At 50.8% G+C, this 16,379-nt stretch overlaps 1 protein-coding gene across 1 annotated transcript in view; it reads left to right on the plus strand.

Moving 5' to 3' along the window:
* The first annotated feature begins 5,322 nt into the window (after window positions 1–5,322).
* MLXIPL (MLX interacting protein like) overlaps window positions 5,323–16,379 on the plus strand; it is a 41,642-nt gene continuing 30,585 nt past the window's right edge. Inside the window, exons 1-2 of the mRNA XM_033171986.1 lie at window positions 5,323–5,744; window positions 16,211–16,317. Of these exons, the coding sequence (XP_033027877.1) occupies window positions 5,455–5,744; window positions 16,211–16,317 (397 nt within the window). The 5' untranslated portion in view covers window positions 5,323–5,454. The remainder of the gene's footprint in view (window positions 5,745–16,210; window positions 16,318–16,379) is intronic.

Consider the following 16,379-nt stretch of genomic DNA (forward strand, 5'->3'; position numbering starts at 1 on the left):
ACTCTGGAGTTAAATGATTCTATGATCTGCAGGTGAAATTCCCAAAGCAGCTGGCTCCAAACTGTATATTCTGATTTCCCACCAGGCTGGCCTCCTGCAGCCCCACGCTTAGGAGACGTGGGGCTGGAGTAGAGGGGTGACGGGGAGAGGCACATGCCTGGCAATGCCAGGGGGTGCATTTTCAAGCCTGGTCTTTTGCCAAGTCAGCCAATGTGCATCCTGCTGATGCAACCCTGGGGCCTTGCGGGGGGGGGCTCTGTTTTCACGTAGCGCCATGGCAACACCACCCATAATGATAGCCCTGGAGCCTGCTGGAGGAGGCCTCTTCTGCGCTTGCCCTCACCTGGGTGACAGGGCACCGTACCTGCTTGTCTGACAAAGGAGGGCTCCCTTTGATTCTCCACTGCCCCCCCCAGCTGCTCCAGAGGACTGCCCCCTCTGCTCTGCAGAGGCTCCTTTGTGCCTCCACTTGCCATCTGTCACCATTCTCTGCCAGGGCCCACATGCCAGCCCCCCCCCCCGATCCACCCTCCCAGTGACACATCAGCAGAGTCTTAGGACAGGCAGAAAGGAATTAACTCATAATTGGTTCAAGTGTTTGTGAGCATGAGGTGCAGCAATGGCAGCTGGCCTACACCTGAACATAAGACCAGAAGAGGAAGAGTATGCTTGATCAAGCCAGAGGCCTGTCCAGTCCATCATCCTGTTCTCACAGGGGCCAACCAGATGCCTGTGGGAAACTGCCAAGCAGGACCTGAGCCCAAGAACCCTCTCCCCTTCTCTGGCTTCCAGCCAGTATTCAGTATTCCGAAGCATTGCTGCTTCTGAGTGTGGAAGCAGGGCATGGCCCTCATGTCTAGTAGCCATTGATAGCTGTCTCCTCTATGAATTTGTCTAATCCTCTTAAAAAGCCATCTGGGTTGGTGGTCATCGCTGCCTCCTGTGGGAGGGAGTTCCACAGCTATCAACTGCTTTGAAATGACAACTTCTAGGAGGGAGGAGAGGTCTTATTATTGCTAGGCATTGATCACTATATGGAGGCTCCATACTACATGCAGGAGGAACCTGGGTTCAATCCCTGATGAGCTCTTTGTGGGAATGTTGAGGGATGTGGGAGAGGATATATTGTTTTAGATATCCTATCCCAACTTGCGTTTACAAGCTCGATAATATCAGCAGAGCTAACATTCCCTTTTTACTTCATATGCGCAGCAGATAGTTTGCATAGACTCGCTAGAGTCATTAAAAATATTGTCCTGGTGTCTTCCCCTTTTTATCCCTCTTTCAATAAGACACTTCACAGTGTTTGGTAAAGTGTATAGCGTTTACTTACAAGTAATCATCTAGTCACACAAGGATCCTAGAGGCAGGCTTAAAAGTTACTAAATAATATACATATGGTGACTTTCTCCTTTTGAGAGAAAGTCCCTCTTTTTACTTTTGGCCTAGTGCCAACGGTGCATTTTAATAATGCTGCTTTTAAACTGTCTTAGAGATCAACACGACAACTGACCAGCGACATGGAGACTCGGCATATACTACAGTTGGAAGCTCCCAACTGTAGAGTTCACTCCCAACTGTAGAGTTCCATATAAGGAAGTTGGGTTTGACTGCCCCTGTCCTTTTACATCCCACACTCTTCGCAGAGACAAAAATATTTGGCCGCAGTTGGGGATCCTAAGAGCAGGGGTGGGAAGCCTGTGGCCCCCTCAAATGTTGTTGCAACACCCAGCAGCCATGAAAGCCAGAGGAGCTCCCCAGGTTCTACTTCGTCAGGATTCTGTCCCACAACAGCAGAGGCCAGGGGTGGGTAACATGGTGCCCTCCAGATGTTGTTGGGACTACTACAACACCCATTATCTCTGGCCATTGGCCACATGGGCTGCTGGGAGTTGTAGTCTCAGAGCATCTGAAGGGCCCTGTGTTAGCTCTCCCTGGGGGAAGCCATTGTAAATGCATTCGGTGGTGTATATCTCACCATTTCCTCCAGCTCCAACACCCTTCCGCTGCTGGCGTTCGAAAATGTGTACTCGCAATTCTTAGCTATTTTGTGCTTTCTAGAGAAATGCTGCAGCTTGATGTGTCTTCCCTCAAATCAGCTTCCATCCAATTTGAAAACGTAAGACACTGTCACTTCCCTTTTAAGCTGAGGTGTGCCCATTTGAGACAGCCATTGCACATGCTCAAATGACTTCTTTTTCTTTTTGTGAACAGGAGTTCCAGGGTGTGGGTGTTTGCAGGTGTGGGGAATTCAAACAGGCAATGTGCATCGGGCAAAGACCTCCTTGCACCCCTCCTCATGCAACTGTGACTTGAAACGGGGGACAAGGATGACCTCACTGCATTTTAGGCCACTAATATGAGCACTGATGTAGTCTTTAGGGTACCACAAGACCATGTTGTTTTTGCAGACTTGACAGCACCGGTTTTGCCATTCTGGAAATTTATGTCTTCTTTCTTCTGCTCCTTGTTGCAGAATACCGGTATTTATCAGCACTGCCAGACTGATGGGGCAGCATTCTTGCCCTGGATTGCAGATACACAGCCTGATTGGTGGTGACCCACTTCCTATTTCTAAACCTGGTTGTCCCAGCAGTTGGGTGAGTTTTGTGACTGTTGCCAAGTAGTACAGGAACGACCACACCTTACACAAGCATGTAACTTGAGCAAATTCAACCAAGGTTGAAATCACACAAGTGAAATCCAAGCAAGGCGGAGAGCCTGAAAGCTGTTTTCGTGCTGGATGCGCTTGGGGTTACCTGTCACGAAAATAGCCTTTAAGCTCTCTACCTTGCAAGAGGGCCAAGTTCCACTCAGCGCAGCAGCACTAGGATGCTCTTGTGAGATATTGTGGGACCGTCCGAGTTCCCATGAGATCGCACGTGAGCATCCCAGAGCCAGCATGCTGAGTGGGCCTTGCCCAGCAAAGCAAGGCAGAGAGCTAAAAAGTTATACATATGTCTGATCCACTTGGGGTTCCCCAATGCAAAAAGAGCTCTCGAGCCCCCTGGTTCTGGGAGGATGGAGAAATTCTTTCTCTCTCTTCCCGTCACCTGCTAGCTATGAGGTGGCTCCAAGGGTTTGCAGGCAACCCCTGATTTCTGTGGGTGTTGCATTCCTCCCCCCACATCAGTGGGGTACTCATAAGCCCATTCCACCTCGTTCCGCCCCCATTCTGCCCTTTTCTGGGTCCAAAATGACTCGCCCCTTGGCATTTGTGCATCAATTGAACCCGTGCAAAATGGTCGCTGCCTGGATGTGGTTTTTGTGTAAACATGGAACCCTTGGGACCGAACCCCTGCATAAGATGCAGTCGTCTTGTAGACGTTTTCAACACCCATGTTGCCGCCTCCCTTCCTTCTGAAAAAGGATGTGCTTGTTGACACTTCTGCTTGTTCCATGCTTTCCAAACCTTTTCCCCCTTGTCCTGCTCCTTTCCCAGGGAAAACCTGCTCTTTAGTGCTAAATTGGAGCAAACATTAATCTGGAGGAAACCGGAATTGCTGTTTGGTGCAACTAAGCACTAAAGAGTGGTTTTCTCAGAGGTGGGGTGGGGAGCAGCAGGAGAAGTGGATAAGCCCCTAGTTGAAATGAACCATCTCTCCATCTCAGTACTGAGTCCAGAAGCCCAGGGTAATTGACAAAGACGCCTTGCTGGCTTTCATCCACCATCACTTCCTCTTGTTTTTGTAGAGATCTGTCAATTTCACATATACTTTCCAAGCAGCGCTCCCCATCTTTGGTGCCCCTGTGATGACCAGGGGGCTGGTTGGAGTCGTGGTCCAAAACAGCTGGAGTCCATCAGGTTGGGGAAGGCTGCTGCAAATTGTTGACAATGTGCTCCAGTGTTCACACTGTAAATTGGTGGGTAAAGTGGATAGAGAGACTTATTCCTCCTCCTCTCCCAACACTAGAACTAGATCCAATGACGCTGAATGTCAGAAGGTTCGGTGCAGATAAAATAAAGTACTTCTTCACACAGCACATAGTAAACTGTGGAACTCCTTGCTACAGGAGGCAGGGTGGTCATCCACATGGATGGCTTTAAAAGAGCATTAGATGGATTCATGGAGGGGAGGGCTATCAATGGCTACTGGCTGTCATGCCTATGTTCTGCCTCCACAGTCAAGAGACAGCAGTGTTTCTGAATGCCATACACCACAGGACGTGAGAGGCATCTCGTTGGCCACTGTGAGAACAGGATGCTGGACTAGATGAGCCCCCTTTGGCCTGATCCAGCAAGCTCTCCCAGATCCTCCAAGTGTCCCTATTTTCCAGGGATGTCCCTGATTTAGAGAAGCTGTCCCATTTTCTGATTTGATCCCAGAATGTCCCGCTTTTCCTTAGGATGTCCCTATTTTCATTGGAGAAATGTTGGAGGGTATGGAGTTATCTGAACCCTGAGCCGTCTGAAGGCAATCCTGTATAGGGAAGTGTTTTCTTTTTAAAAAATGTTTAATGTTTTATTATGTTTTTATATATGTTGGAAGCTGCCCAGAGTGGCTGGGGCAACCCAGTATAAGATGTGTGGGGTACAAATAGTAAAATTATCAAAATGGGGACTGGCACATCCCTATTTTCATCCGAGAAATGTTGGAGGGTATGCTCTCCTTATGTTCTTATGGTCCTCCTATGAATCTGCTTGGCTGCCTTTTTTTCCTCTGTGGGTGCTCAAACACACAGGCACCATCTGTGGCCTACCCCCCCCCACAAAGACTGCAAGAGCCCCCTTGCTCGCTCTTTCCGTTGTTGTTTCCTGCGGGTGGGGAGCAGCTTTTCATGTCCATTCACGCTGCGCTGCACCCGGGTCACTCTCCTCTTGCTTATTTTTGTCCTTTAATCGGTGTTTGCTCGTTGGGAACTCTGGGAAGGGGAGTACATTAGCAGTGGGTAAACACTGGGTATAATTCGCTCTCCTGCACATACTCTCAGCCAAGGCAAACAAACCCTGTTTGAGTAGCTCGTTGGCAGCAGCTGTCTCTCTGTGTGCGCGCGTGTAGAGGGGGTGTCCCTGCCCCCCACATATGCAGCAACTGGAGCGAGAAAGTGGCTGGGACAGTTTCCTTGACGTGCCCTATCACCCAATCGTGGCAGAAGACCAGAGGGTTGCCTTTGCACTTCAGAAGCTGGCAAACTTAGCTGGAATTTCAGGCGGCTCTTTTTTGAAAGTTGCCTCTTCCCAGTTGCTCATTTCTGAATACACCAAGCCCACGAGGGGTTAACTCCCCTCCCAACTTTTTTTGTGCCCGCCCACCAGGAGGTGGAGCCAACCGGGCTGCTCTATAAATGCAGCCGCCACAGGAGGCGAGAGCAGGTGGCAGCAGGAGAGGCTGTGAGAGGTGGGGCTCTTCGCCTGTTTGCCAACTAAGGTGCGCCATCGTCACCTGGGGCCCACGTGGGGCACCAGCTTGGACTGCAGGAGCCCTCTGAGCCAGCTGGCCTTTGCCCCTCCCCATGGCATCCCTCCAGCCGGGCTCTTCAGGACTCTACCTGGAACCGCAGATGGGACCCAGAGATGACTCGGATTCTGATTCCGACAGCCCAGCCCCCAGCGGCACTAGGCCCGGGGCGGCCTACCCCACCTGCTCCCAGGTCATCCACAGTGGACATTTCATGGTGTCGTCTCCGCACAGCGATGTGGGGCCTCGCCGGCGCCACCATCAGGCGGAGCAGGAATCCCCTGCCCCTCCAAGCATCGACCCCACCCTCACCCGGCTTTTTGAGTGCATGAGCCTGGCCTACAGGTGAGTCTCAGGTGGCTACTGGTGGCCAAGTCTGTTTCTTGACAGGTCTGGGGTGCAACTGGGGTGGCCATCTACTCGTTGGCTCGTCTTCGGGAATATCTGAGGCAGGAGGAAGTTCCTGGAAACCACAGGAAAGGGGGCTCTTGTGTTCGAATGCTGTTTGCGGGTTTCACAGATGTAGTTCCATAGAATTGTAGATGGGACCACAAGAGTCACCTAGTACAACCCCCTGCAACACAGGAATCCTTTTGCCAGACGTGGGGCTCGAACCTGTAACCCTGAGTCGCATGCTGCACCGACAGAACCCCCGCTGCGTTTCTGAAAGGTTACTGGTAGGCCACTGTCAGAACAGAATGGTTGGCAGGATTGGCCCCCTTTGGCCTGATCCAGCAGGCTCTTCTTATGTTCTTTCGGGTTTCTCCTTCGCCCAGGAGAGGGATCTGCTCAGAAGTGATACTTTAGTTAAACTATGGAACTCCCTCCCACAAGAGGCAGTGAAGGCCACCAACCTGGATGGCTTTGAAAGAGGATTAGACAAATTCGTGGAGGAGCAGAGGGCTATCAATGACTATTGGCCACAATGGCTATGCTCTGCCTCTATGATCAGAGGCAGCAGCAGTGCTTCTGAATACCAGTTGCTGGAAGCTAGAGAAGGGGAGAGGGCTCTTGGACTCAGGTCCTGCTTGCAGCCTTCTCTTGGGGGCATCTGGTTGGCCACTGTGAGAGCAGGATGCTGGACTAGATGGGCCACTGACCTGATGCAGCAAGGCACTTCTTATATTCTTAGGGGCTTTTCACGTCCTGGGAGGGCAGGCGCAGGTTAATTGCAGAGTTGGGGCCCCTGTATGCCAATAGCTCTCACTGGTAAATGTTCTCACTGTCATACATCTTGTACTGTTAGCCAAGCTTGCTTTTCTCTCCCGAAATCCCCCAAATCCCAAACTAGGGGAAAGTTTAGGCTGTACAGATGACAGAGCTCTAAATGATTGTATAACATGGATGGGCTTCTTTGTAGAGTTGAAAGCTATGGGGTGGGGTGGGGTGGGGGTGAATAGTAGAATCACAGAACTGTAGGGACCCCAAATCCATCTAATCCAACCCCCTGCAATGAAGGAACCACAGCCGAAGAATCCCTGATGGGTGGCCATCCAACCTCTTCTTGAAAACCTCCAGCAAAGGAGAGCCCACCTCCCAAGTGAGTCCATGTCTGGTCTTGAGAGCAAACTTGTATTGGAGCCCATCACCTCTCTTCAACCCCCACCCATGGCCTGTCTCCAGCAGAGGGCAGTAAGATTCTTCTGGGAACTCCCAAAGGGCTACTTCACACGATGCACGATTAGCATATGGAACTCTCCGCCACATGACTGCTGTTGGGGACAGAAAGCCTCTCTTCTTTCATGCTGCCTGCAAAGCCTGACACAGAGTTACTGTATATTCTGGTGTATAAAACTACTTTTTAATGCAGGAAAATCTTCTCAAAAGTCGGGGGTCGTCTTATACGCCGGGTGGAGAATCTGCGGTCGAGTATGTCTCAAACTCTATATTTTAACTGGAAAAGTTGGGGGTCGTCTATACACCCAGTCGTCTTATACGCCGGAAAATACGGTAGGGGCTGAGCGCTCTGCTTCCCCGACCATATCAAGGCTAGCCACCAATGCCAGCTGAAGTGTGTGAGCCTTAGATTTCTTCCCTTTGCTGCTTTTGTCAAAACGGCTAGGGTTTTAGAAATCCTTAGGGTTTTGGTGGGACTTTGGCCCTCCAGTGAGCGGCGCGCTGAGCTACAACAGCTCAGGAAACTTTGGAGGAACAAAAGTTCCCCACACCTAGATTAGTGGGTGCTTCATAAGCCATCCTCTGTCTCCAATCCTTGTGACATGACCAGGGAACATTTGACCTGTATCTAAAAAAGGGTGCTTTTAAAACATTTTTGTTGCCTGTTATCACCTGTCAGGGTTGACCAGGAAGGCCCTTGGCTCAGGGGCCAGAGTGTGGGTTGCTGGCACACAGGCCTAGGTATTGTGCCCCCTAAGGCAAATATGGTGCCCCCTAACTGGCTTCTCCATGCGTTGCTGCTGCTGGGTGGAGCTGAGGAGCAGCAGTGGGGCATGCATGTGTGCGTCCTCAGGATGGGGCACTGCCACCACCTGAGTCTTGCCGTCTGTCCCTCCATGCTACGCCACTGCCTTGGTTGCTGCTGTGGTATTGTGCTGTTGTTACTCCACAAGAACATCAGAGCAGCCTGCTGGATCAGGCCAGCGGCCCATCTAGTCCAGAGTCCTGTTCTCGCAGAGGCCAGCCAGATGCCAAGCAGGACCTGAGTGCAAAAGTCCTCTCCCCTCCTGTGGTTCCCAGCAACTGGTGGTCAGAAGCATTGCTTTCTCCAGCTGTGGAGGCAGGGCAGAGCCACCCATCGATAGCCCTCTCCTCCATGAATCTGCCTTTTAAAGTCATCTAGGTTGTTGACCATCGCTGCCTCCTGAAGGAGCGAGTTCCATTGTTCAACTGTGCGCTGCAGGAAGAGGGACTTCCTTTTATCTGCCCTCAATATTCCAACATTTGGCTTCAGTGGATGTTCACGAGTTCTGTAGACCCTCCAAGTGTCTCTGCGGTTTCTGATTTGATCCTGGAATGTCCTGCTTTACCTTAGGACATCCCTATTTTCACTGGAGAAATGTTGCCAAGGAAATAAGTAACTGTACAACCTTTAGAAGACATTTGAAGGCAGCCTTGTATGGGGAAGTTTTTTTAAAAAATGTATATTGTTTTGCTATGTTTTTATATATGTTAGAAGCCGCTCAGAATGGCTGGGGCAACCCAGCCAGATGAGCGGGATATAAATAATGTTGTTGTTGTTGTTGAATAGGACATCCCTATTTATATCAGAGAAATGTTGTAGTGTTAGGGGAGAGGGAGAAGAACTACATTCACTTTCACTACATCCACTTTCTCCAGGCCATGTAAAAATATATGCCCTCCAACATTTCTCCAATGAAAATAGGGACGTCACATTCCATAATGATAATTTGACTATTTATATCCCACACATTGCTTTTGAATTATGGTGCTGGAGGAGACTCTTGAGAGTCCCATGGACTTCAAGAAGATCAAACCTATCCATTCTCAAGGAAATCAGCCCTGAGTGTTCACTAGAAGGACAGATCCTGAAGCTGAGGCTCCAGTACTTTGGCCACCTCATGAGAAGAGAAGACTCCCTAGAAAAGACCCTGATGTTGGGAAAGATGGAGGGCACAAGGAGAAGGGGACGACAGAGGATGAGATGGTTGGACAGTGTTCTCGAAGCTACTAACATGAGTTTGGCCAAACTACGAGAGGCAGTGAAGGATAGGCGTGCCTGGCGTGCTCTGGTCCATGGGGTCACGAAGAGTCGGACACGACTGAACGACTGAACAACAACAACAATCCCACACATCTAACTGGGTTGCCCCAGCCACTCTGGGCAGCTTCCAACATCTATAAAAACATGATAAAACATTATACATTTTTTGAAAACTTTGCTGTACAGGGCTGCCTTCAGATGGCTCAGGGGTCGGATAACTCCATACCCTCCAACGTAAATAGGGACATCCTAAGGAAAAGCGGGACATTCCGGGATCAAATCAGAAACTGGGACGTTCCTGGAAAATAGGGACACTCTGAGGTTCTGAAAATATGCAATTCAAGAGTCCTCCTGGGCCCAGCTTGCTGAAGCAATGCCACTGGGGTGTTGTTGCTAGCGCAGACCTGCCCGCTGTCAAACGAGGAGGGTGGGAGGACAATGCCAAGTCTTCCATTGACTTTTGGACATGCTGTGCTCAAGTCCTGTTTACTTTGACCAGCAGGGCAGTCCAAGTGCAGACAGAGCCGGAACACGGGAAAGGGACCCCCGTGGTGTTCAGCCGTCCACTCCACAAATGGCCTTCTTTGGTGTCTGCTTTGACAGAAAAACTGAGCTGTGACACGCATATACACACACGGGGGGAAATGCATTTGCTGTTTGTTTTTCTAAGAAATGCCATAGAAGGGAGGGACAGAAGGGAAATGACCTCTCCCACTCCATACACTAAAATTCAGATTGGTGCCGGGACGTTCACTCAGGGAATACTTTAACTGAATGGCCTTCATTTCCAACAGAGGTTGTGATGATGGCTAGTAGCACTCAACAATACAGTGATGCAGAGATCCAGGGTGGGGTAGAGGTTAGAGTGTCGGACTAGGACCTGGAAGAGCAGGGTTCGAATCCCCACTTGGCCATGGAGCTCACTGGGTGACCTTGGACCAGTCACTTCCTCTCAACCTAACCTACCTCACAGGGTTGTTGTGTGGATAAAATGGGGAAGTCGTGGACACCATTTTGAGATCCTTGGCGGTATAAATGTAATAAATGGTAAATAGGCATTGCCAAATCCGTCAATTTTGCTTTCTCCCAGTTTCTCCCCCAACTCCACCTCAAGATATTGCAAATGGCTGCAGAAATGTGGAGATCTGAATTTAAGTCCTCGTGAAAATTCACTGGCCTTTTTGTGTGAATTTCTCCTAAGGCATGTACAGTATCTGTGTACACAATTTCCCCTGGGAGAGAGAGAGAGAGAGAGAGAGAGAGAGAGATGTATTTGCAAAGCAATCTTCTTTATTATGATGCATTTTTAATATGTTGTTTCCCCCTGATAGTTGCATGGTTTTTATGCACCCTTTGCTCTAATAAGTGTTATTTTATACACATTGTGTGGTTGGAGAACTACACTGCAAGATTTGACCAAACACGAATTTGGAAGGAAATTGGCTTTCCTGCGCCTTGTTTTTGAAAGAGTGGATTAAGTCGTTTTTGCCTTTCAGTGTGAACTGAGTTGAGAGCCTTTCAGCCCGAGCCCAATCCTGACAGTGTTCGGGGCCTCATGAGAGGACTTTCTGCAAGGAAACCAGGTGCTCTGCTGCTGAGCTAAGATCCTAGTCCTCATGATTCCCAATTGAGGGCTGTTTAGGAACATAGGAAACTGCCTTCTACTGAGTCAGACCCAGCTGTCCAGCCAGCTCAGTGTTGCACACACTGACTGGCAGCAGCTCTTTGGGGGCTTCAGGCAGTGGACATTCCCTGCCCTTGCATAGACTCATAGAATTATAGAGTGGAAGGGATCCCAAGAGTCATCTAGCTCAACCCCCCCCCCCCCACAATGCAGGAATCATAGCTAAGGATATTTGCCTTTCTTGGCTCATCCTTGGAACCTCTGCATGAGAAGCTGTGAGCCATGGGGTTTGGATATCTCAGATCTCCTGAATGGCTCCGCTTGAATGTTCCATGATGTGAGGGCCAGATCTGACTGGGGAGCTCAGTCAGCAGAGCGTTTGACTCTCCGGGTTGTGGGTTCGAGCCCCACGTTGGGCAAAAGATTCCTGCATTGCAGGGGGTTGGACTAGATGACCCTCAGGATCCTTCCCAACTCTACAGTTCTGTGATTCTGTGACTCTGTGACGTCACTGCGGCATCCTGAGCAGGGCAAACACACCCATTTTCATGACTCTTCCCTGTACAGCTGATGCTGTTGTCCCTTTTGGCCCCCATTGTGACTGTGTCTCTGGGGCAGCCCAGATCTGCTGTGTCCCTCCCGACCAAGAATGGGGTCACCTCTGTAGCCTCCCTACCCTTGGTTCTCCCTGTCGCTTGGCACCCAGATGCTGTCCCAGACATGTGGGGGAAAGGGTGCTAAACTTTAGTGAACAAAATAAAGATCTGCTCTGTCCGTGAACCAGAAGGATTTCTGCATCCTGCTTGGCAGGGAGTGTGAAATCCCACTGGGAATTCTTGGACTCTCCCCCCCTCCAATGCGCTTCCCATAACTCTCTTTGGCGAATGCAAAGTAGTGAATGCACATCAGAGCTGATTTGGGCTGCATATGCACAAATACTTATTTGAGAATCTTGAAAAGCTGCCTTGGTTGCAATCTCCTTTTAAAAATGTATTTATCATGTTTACATCCCAAGGAGCTTTACTCCAAGGTATTTACTGCTCTCCACATTATTTTCACAACAACCCTGCGAGGTAGGTTAGGCTGAGAGACACTGTGTCTGGCCCACACCCGATGAGCTTCGTGGCTGAGCAGGGATTCAAACTCAGGTCGCCTAAATCCTGCTCTGACACTTTTAACTCAGTGGTTCTCAAACTTTTTCAGGCCGTTGTCTCCTTGGTCCCATAAACTCCTCCTCCTCAGTGCCCCCTACTCAACCCTATAAAAAGCCTAATTCAGAAGAGTGGCTTGCACAGCCCGCTATGGAAGATAAAATTCAAAACAGGAACAATTGATTGCACATTTGTTCAAAATCCAGTTAAAACGATCTCATTTAATGAATTTAACAAAATGGATGATTGGCGTTTGCACCTCCAGTGCTCCCTGCCACCCCCTTGCCCCCTAGCACCCCTTTAGCACCCCACCGCCCACTTTGGGAACCACTGCTCTAACCAATGTACCACACTGCCTCTCTGTGGCAGAGCTGAGGCTTCCGACCGGCTCCCTTTCCAGCGCCAATTCCAGAGCAGCAGGCTCTTGTGATCTGGGCTGTGGCCCTGCAGCCCAGGTGCTCCAGTGTGCTGTCCCCTTTAAAGGGGAGAGTCTGCACTGTGGCAACCCTTGGCTTCCCAACAGCTGGGTAGCCTTGGCCCCTGGGGCATTTGGCCTGGCGCCCGGAGCTGCTGCCTCCCCGTTGGTTAACTCACCTGCTTGTCACCAGCTTAACATGTTTGCCCTGGAAGAGTCCAAAATCCCAGTGGATGACAGAGTACAGACAGGCTCCTTAAAGTGGGACGGCAGGCTTGGCTGGCCACGCCTCAGCCCTGTTTATCTTTTCCAAAGCAAGAGAGCATGTGCAGAGTGCTTTTCTTCCTTTCTTTTACCTGGCAGGGTAATGGATGCAGCCAACACTGTGCAAACTGCTTCAGTTACCTCACTAAATCCTTAGGAAGCTATCCAAGTTGGTGGCCGTTGCTGCTTCCTGTGGGTAATTTTAGTGGCCTTTTCCAGAACCCTTTCCAACTCTGCAATATCCTTTTTGAGGCGAGGCGACCAGAACCATATGCAGTATTCCAAATGTGGTCATACTGTAGATTTGTATCTGAGCAAAAAACAGAAATATGGTCACCTAAGCACGTTTAAAACAGATTTAACAATATCGTATGGTGGGAACTTCCCAATTGCCCAAGAAAATAAGAATGCCTTTTCTGACTTTGACCGGAACCAATGGATTTAAACGGCAAGAAAGGAGATTCCGACTAAACATTAGGAAGAAATTCCTGTCAGTAAGAGGAGTTTGACAGTGGAAGGTGGTGGAATCTCTTTCCTTGGGGGTTTTAAAGCAGAGGTTGGATGACCACCAGCCAGGAATTCTCAAGCTGTGATTCCTGCATTGCATTGCAAGGAATTTGGTTCGATGATCCTTGGGGATCCCTTCCAACTCTATTATTCTATTCTTCTCCTTCTTCAGCATGTCATATTAATTACATGCATTATTGTTCAATGTAAAGTGGTTCCATATTTCAGTGTGAGGTTACCTGGGCTGTGGGCATCCTATTATGTACTGCTGGAAAACAAAATGAAACCTCCAGACCTACCTTCTGTCCTGATCTTTCTCTATATGACATTCTTTTAATCCTCGCCCCTTCCCTCCGAGATGCTCAGAGTATCCTGCAAGGCTCTCTTACACACACCCATTTCCTCCTCACAACAACCCTGTAAGGCAACTTTGGCTGAGAAAGTGGCCAAACCCACGAAACAGTTTCATAGTTTTGCCCCCACACCGCCAGCTCTTGGCCTCTGTTTTCCCCACCCCACCTGTTGTTTACTTGCTTTCCTATCCGGGAGACAAGGAAGGGTTGCTCTGAGTGTGGGTCCGTGCCTGGCCCCATTAGGCCCCTTTTCTCAGCAGCAGAGCAAACAGCATCTGGACTCTTCCTGGGAACTTGGATACGAGGAGAAGAAAAAACAATCTGAGCTGCCATCACCCTTCAGTGTTTCAATTCTCTCCCCCCCCCCAGCCCCCACACTGCCAGGGTTGCCAACTGCTGCCACTCGTCAGCCTCATCATCACTGCTCCCACCTTGCTAGGCAGAGAGCCACTGAGCCAGCAGGCAGGGGCATCTGTTGAGCCTCCCCCCCTTTCTTTGGTCAGGGAGAGAGGCGGATGAGCAAGCAGGTTGCACTGCTGGAGTGGAAAAGCAAGCCGGGTGTGTGTGTGTGGCTAGGTGGGTTTTGCTGTGGTCTGGGGCCCCGCTTTTGGATTGGGAGCCCCAGGCAGATGCCTGACCGAGCCGAGTCCCGGCGCCAGCTCAGTTCCTCTTTATTAAATTAGGACTCTAACATTATGTTGTTACATGCCATCACCCCCCAGTCTCTGAGCAGCGGGAGACTCCAGGGATTCCGGACACTTTCCAAGATTTGGTTTCCTTGCAGTGGTCAGTGGAGATGGTGGTGTCTTTAGGATATATGGTTTTATTTACACATCTATACAACCTGAGCATAGGATGGAGGGGCTCTCAGCATCGGATCTTGCTTCTGCATTCGTCGCAGCTTTGGATTCAGCACAGAGCAAGCAGGTCTCTGTGTGTCTTCAGCTACCAGCCTGCTTCCAGCTCAGTTCACATGCATCTTACTGGCTATTGCTCTCCTACCCATGTCTTCTAAAGGTTGTATAGTTGCTTATCTCCTTGGCTCAGGGGTTGCATACCCTCCAACATTTCTCCGATGAAAATAGGAACATCCTAAGGAAAAGCAGGACATTCCAAGATCAAATCAGAAACTGACAGCTTTTGTAAATCTGAGGCTGTCCCTGGAAAATAGGGACATGGAGGGTCTGCACTTAGTGATAGCTCTTGCAACTGAGCTCATTCTTGATGGGGACACTGAAGTGGCCAGCCAAGGTCATTGTCTTACAAAGAAACTTGTCTCACTCGTTCAACAGCCTATTCTTCTATTAGGTTCTATCCCTCACTGGACTCCCAAGTATTAGAAGGGACGCAGGGCATCATCCAAACTGACCCCTCAGACTTAGCTTAGCTCAAAGGCCCAAGGGCAGGGTGTGGAGTGAGATACTCTCAGTTGAACCCCCTTGCATGCCCCTTGGATGAAGCCACAGCAGCTGCACTTCAAGCAAACTTTAATCAAAACAAATGCTCAAGAAGAAGCAGGCATCGTTTAAGCCAGTGTTTTTCAACCTTTTTTGGGCAAAGGCACACTTGTTTCATGAAAAAAATCACGAGGCACACCACCATTAGATAACAATAATAGTAGTAGTAGTAATAATAAAAATGATAATTCTTCTCATGTCTGAATTGAGCATGTGAAGATGGCGCACCTTGCCCCGGCCCCACCAGGCTAATAATAATAAATAACAACTATAGTACTAGTCAGGACTCTCCCCCCAGCCACAGGAACTCAGTTCTGGCACCTCTCAGGTGGGCGCCTTCGCCATTATAAGAGAACGAGGGAAGGCGTCCGTGATGAGTTCCAGGCTCCAGCACCTCTTTTTCTAGAAAAATAGCATTGGTAGCAGCAGATGCCCCAATGCTAGGTAGGCAGCAGAGGTAGGAGGCGGTGTCGTAGCGGCGGCCGCCTCGCCCCGCACGGCGCACGGGGGTCAGCCAGTTGCTCCACTCGCGCAGTGCCCAGATGTTGGGCACGCAGCTCAGGTGTCGGCACAGCTGCAAGAAGCTGCCGGGCTGCCGCTGCACCCGCAGCCGCCACTCAGCCAGTCCCGAGGACGGCGGGAGGTGCTCGGCTGGCAGCAGGCGGGCCGGGCCCGCGGTGGTAGCGGCGGCGGCGGCATCAGCCACCGGCCCGGGCAGTACCAAGAGGACTCCGGCTTCTTCGAAGGCCTCGCGGATGGCGCAGAGGCGGAAGGCCACGTCTCCCGGCAGCGGCGAGCCCAGCTCCGGGCGCTCAGCAGCGAAGAGCGGCGCCCTCGGGCACTCGCCCCGCACTGAGCCCAGTCCGCAGCGCGGCCCGCCTGCCAGCAGCTGCAGCCAGTCGGACGAGAAGTCGGCCGCGTCCGCCACGCCGCCCGCGAAGACGTGAGCACTGGGCAGGAAGGCGCTCCGCGGGCTCCGCCGCAGGAGGAGCAGCTCATAGTCAAAGGCGCCCGCCGCCGCCGTGGGCCGAGGGGGAGACGCGCCCAGCCCACCTGCCGCTAGCAGCAGCGTCGCCACCTCCCGCCAGTGCCGCAACCGCCTGCCCATGTTTTCCCACGGAACACCAGGCAACATCTCGCGGCACACTAGTGTGCCGCGGAACAGTGGTTGAAAAACACTGGTTTAAGCTCCCTGCAAAGAGAATAACGTCATGTGACAGGTCATCTAGAAGCCCCCTTAAACATTTGAGGCATTTCTATAAATTTCCCAAATCGGACAGCATCCGTTTATGTTCACCTTTTGTATGTATCTCCACCCCCCCACCCCCCCATTCATATTCTGCTGCTTGGCGTTTTAGTGAGAAACTGGTGTCCCCCAAATGGAAGAATTTCAAGGGGCTGCGGCTGCTTTGCCGGGACAAGATACGCCTCAACAATGCCATTTGGAGAGCCTGGTACATCCAGTGTAAGTTCTGGGGCTGGGGAAGAGTGGGGGTGGGTGGGTAGGTGGGTGGGTGGGACTGGAGC

The sequence above is a fragment of the Lacerta agilis genome, chromosome 15 (assembly GCF_009819535.1).
Source record: "Lacerta agilis isolate rLacAgi1 chromosome 15, rLacAgi1.pri, whole genome shotgun sequence".
In the NCBI taxonomy this organism is placed as follows: Eukaryota; Metazoa; Chordata; class Lepidosauria; order Squamata; family Lacertidae; genus Lacerta; species Lacerta agilis.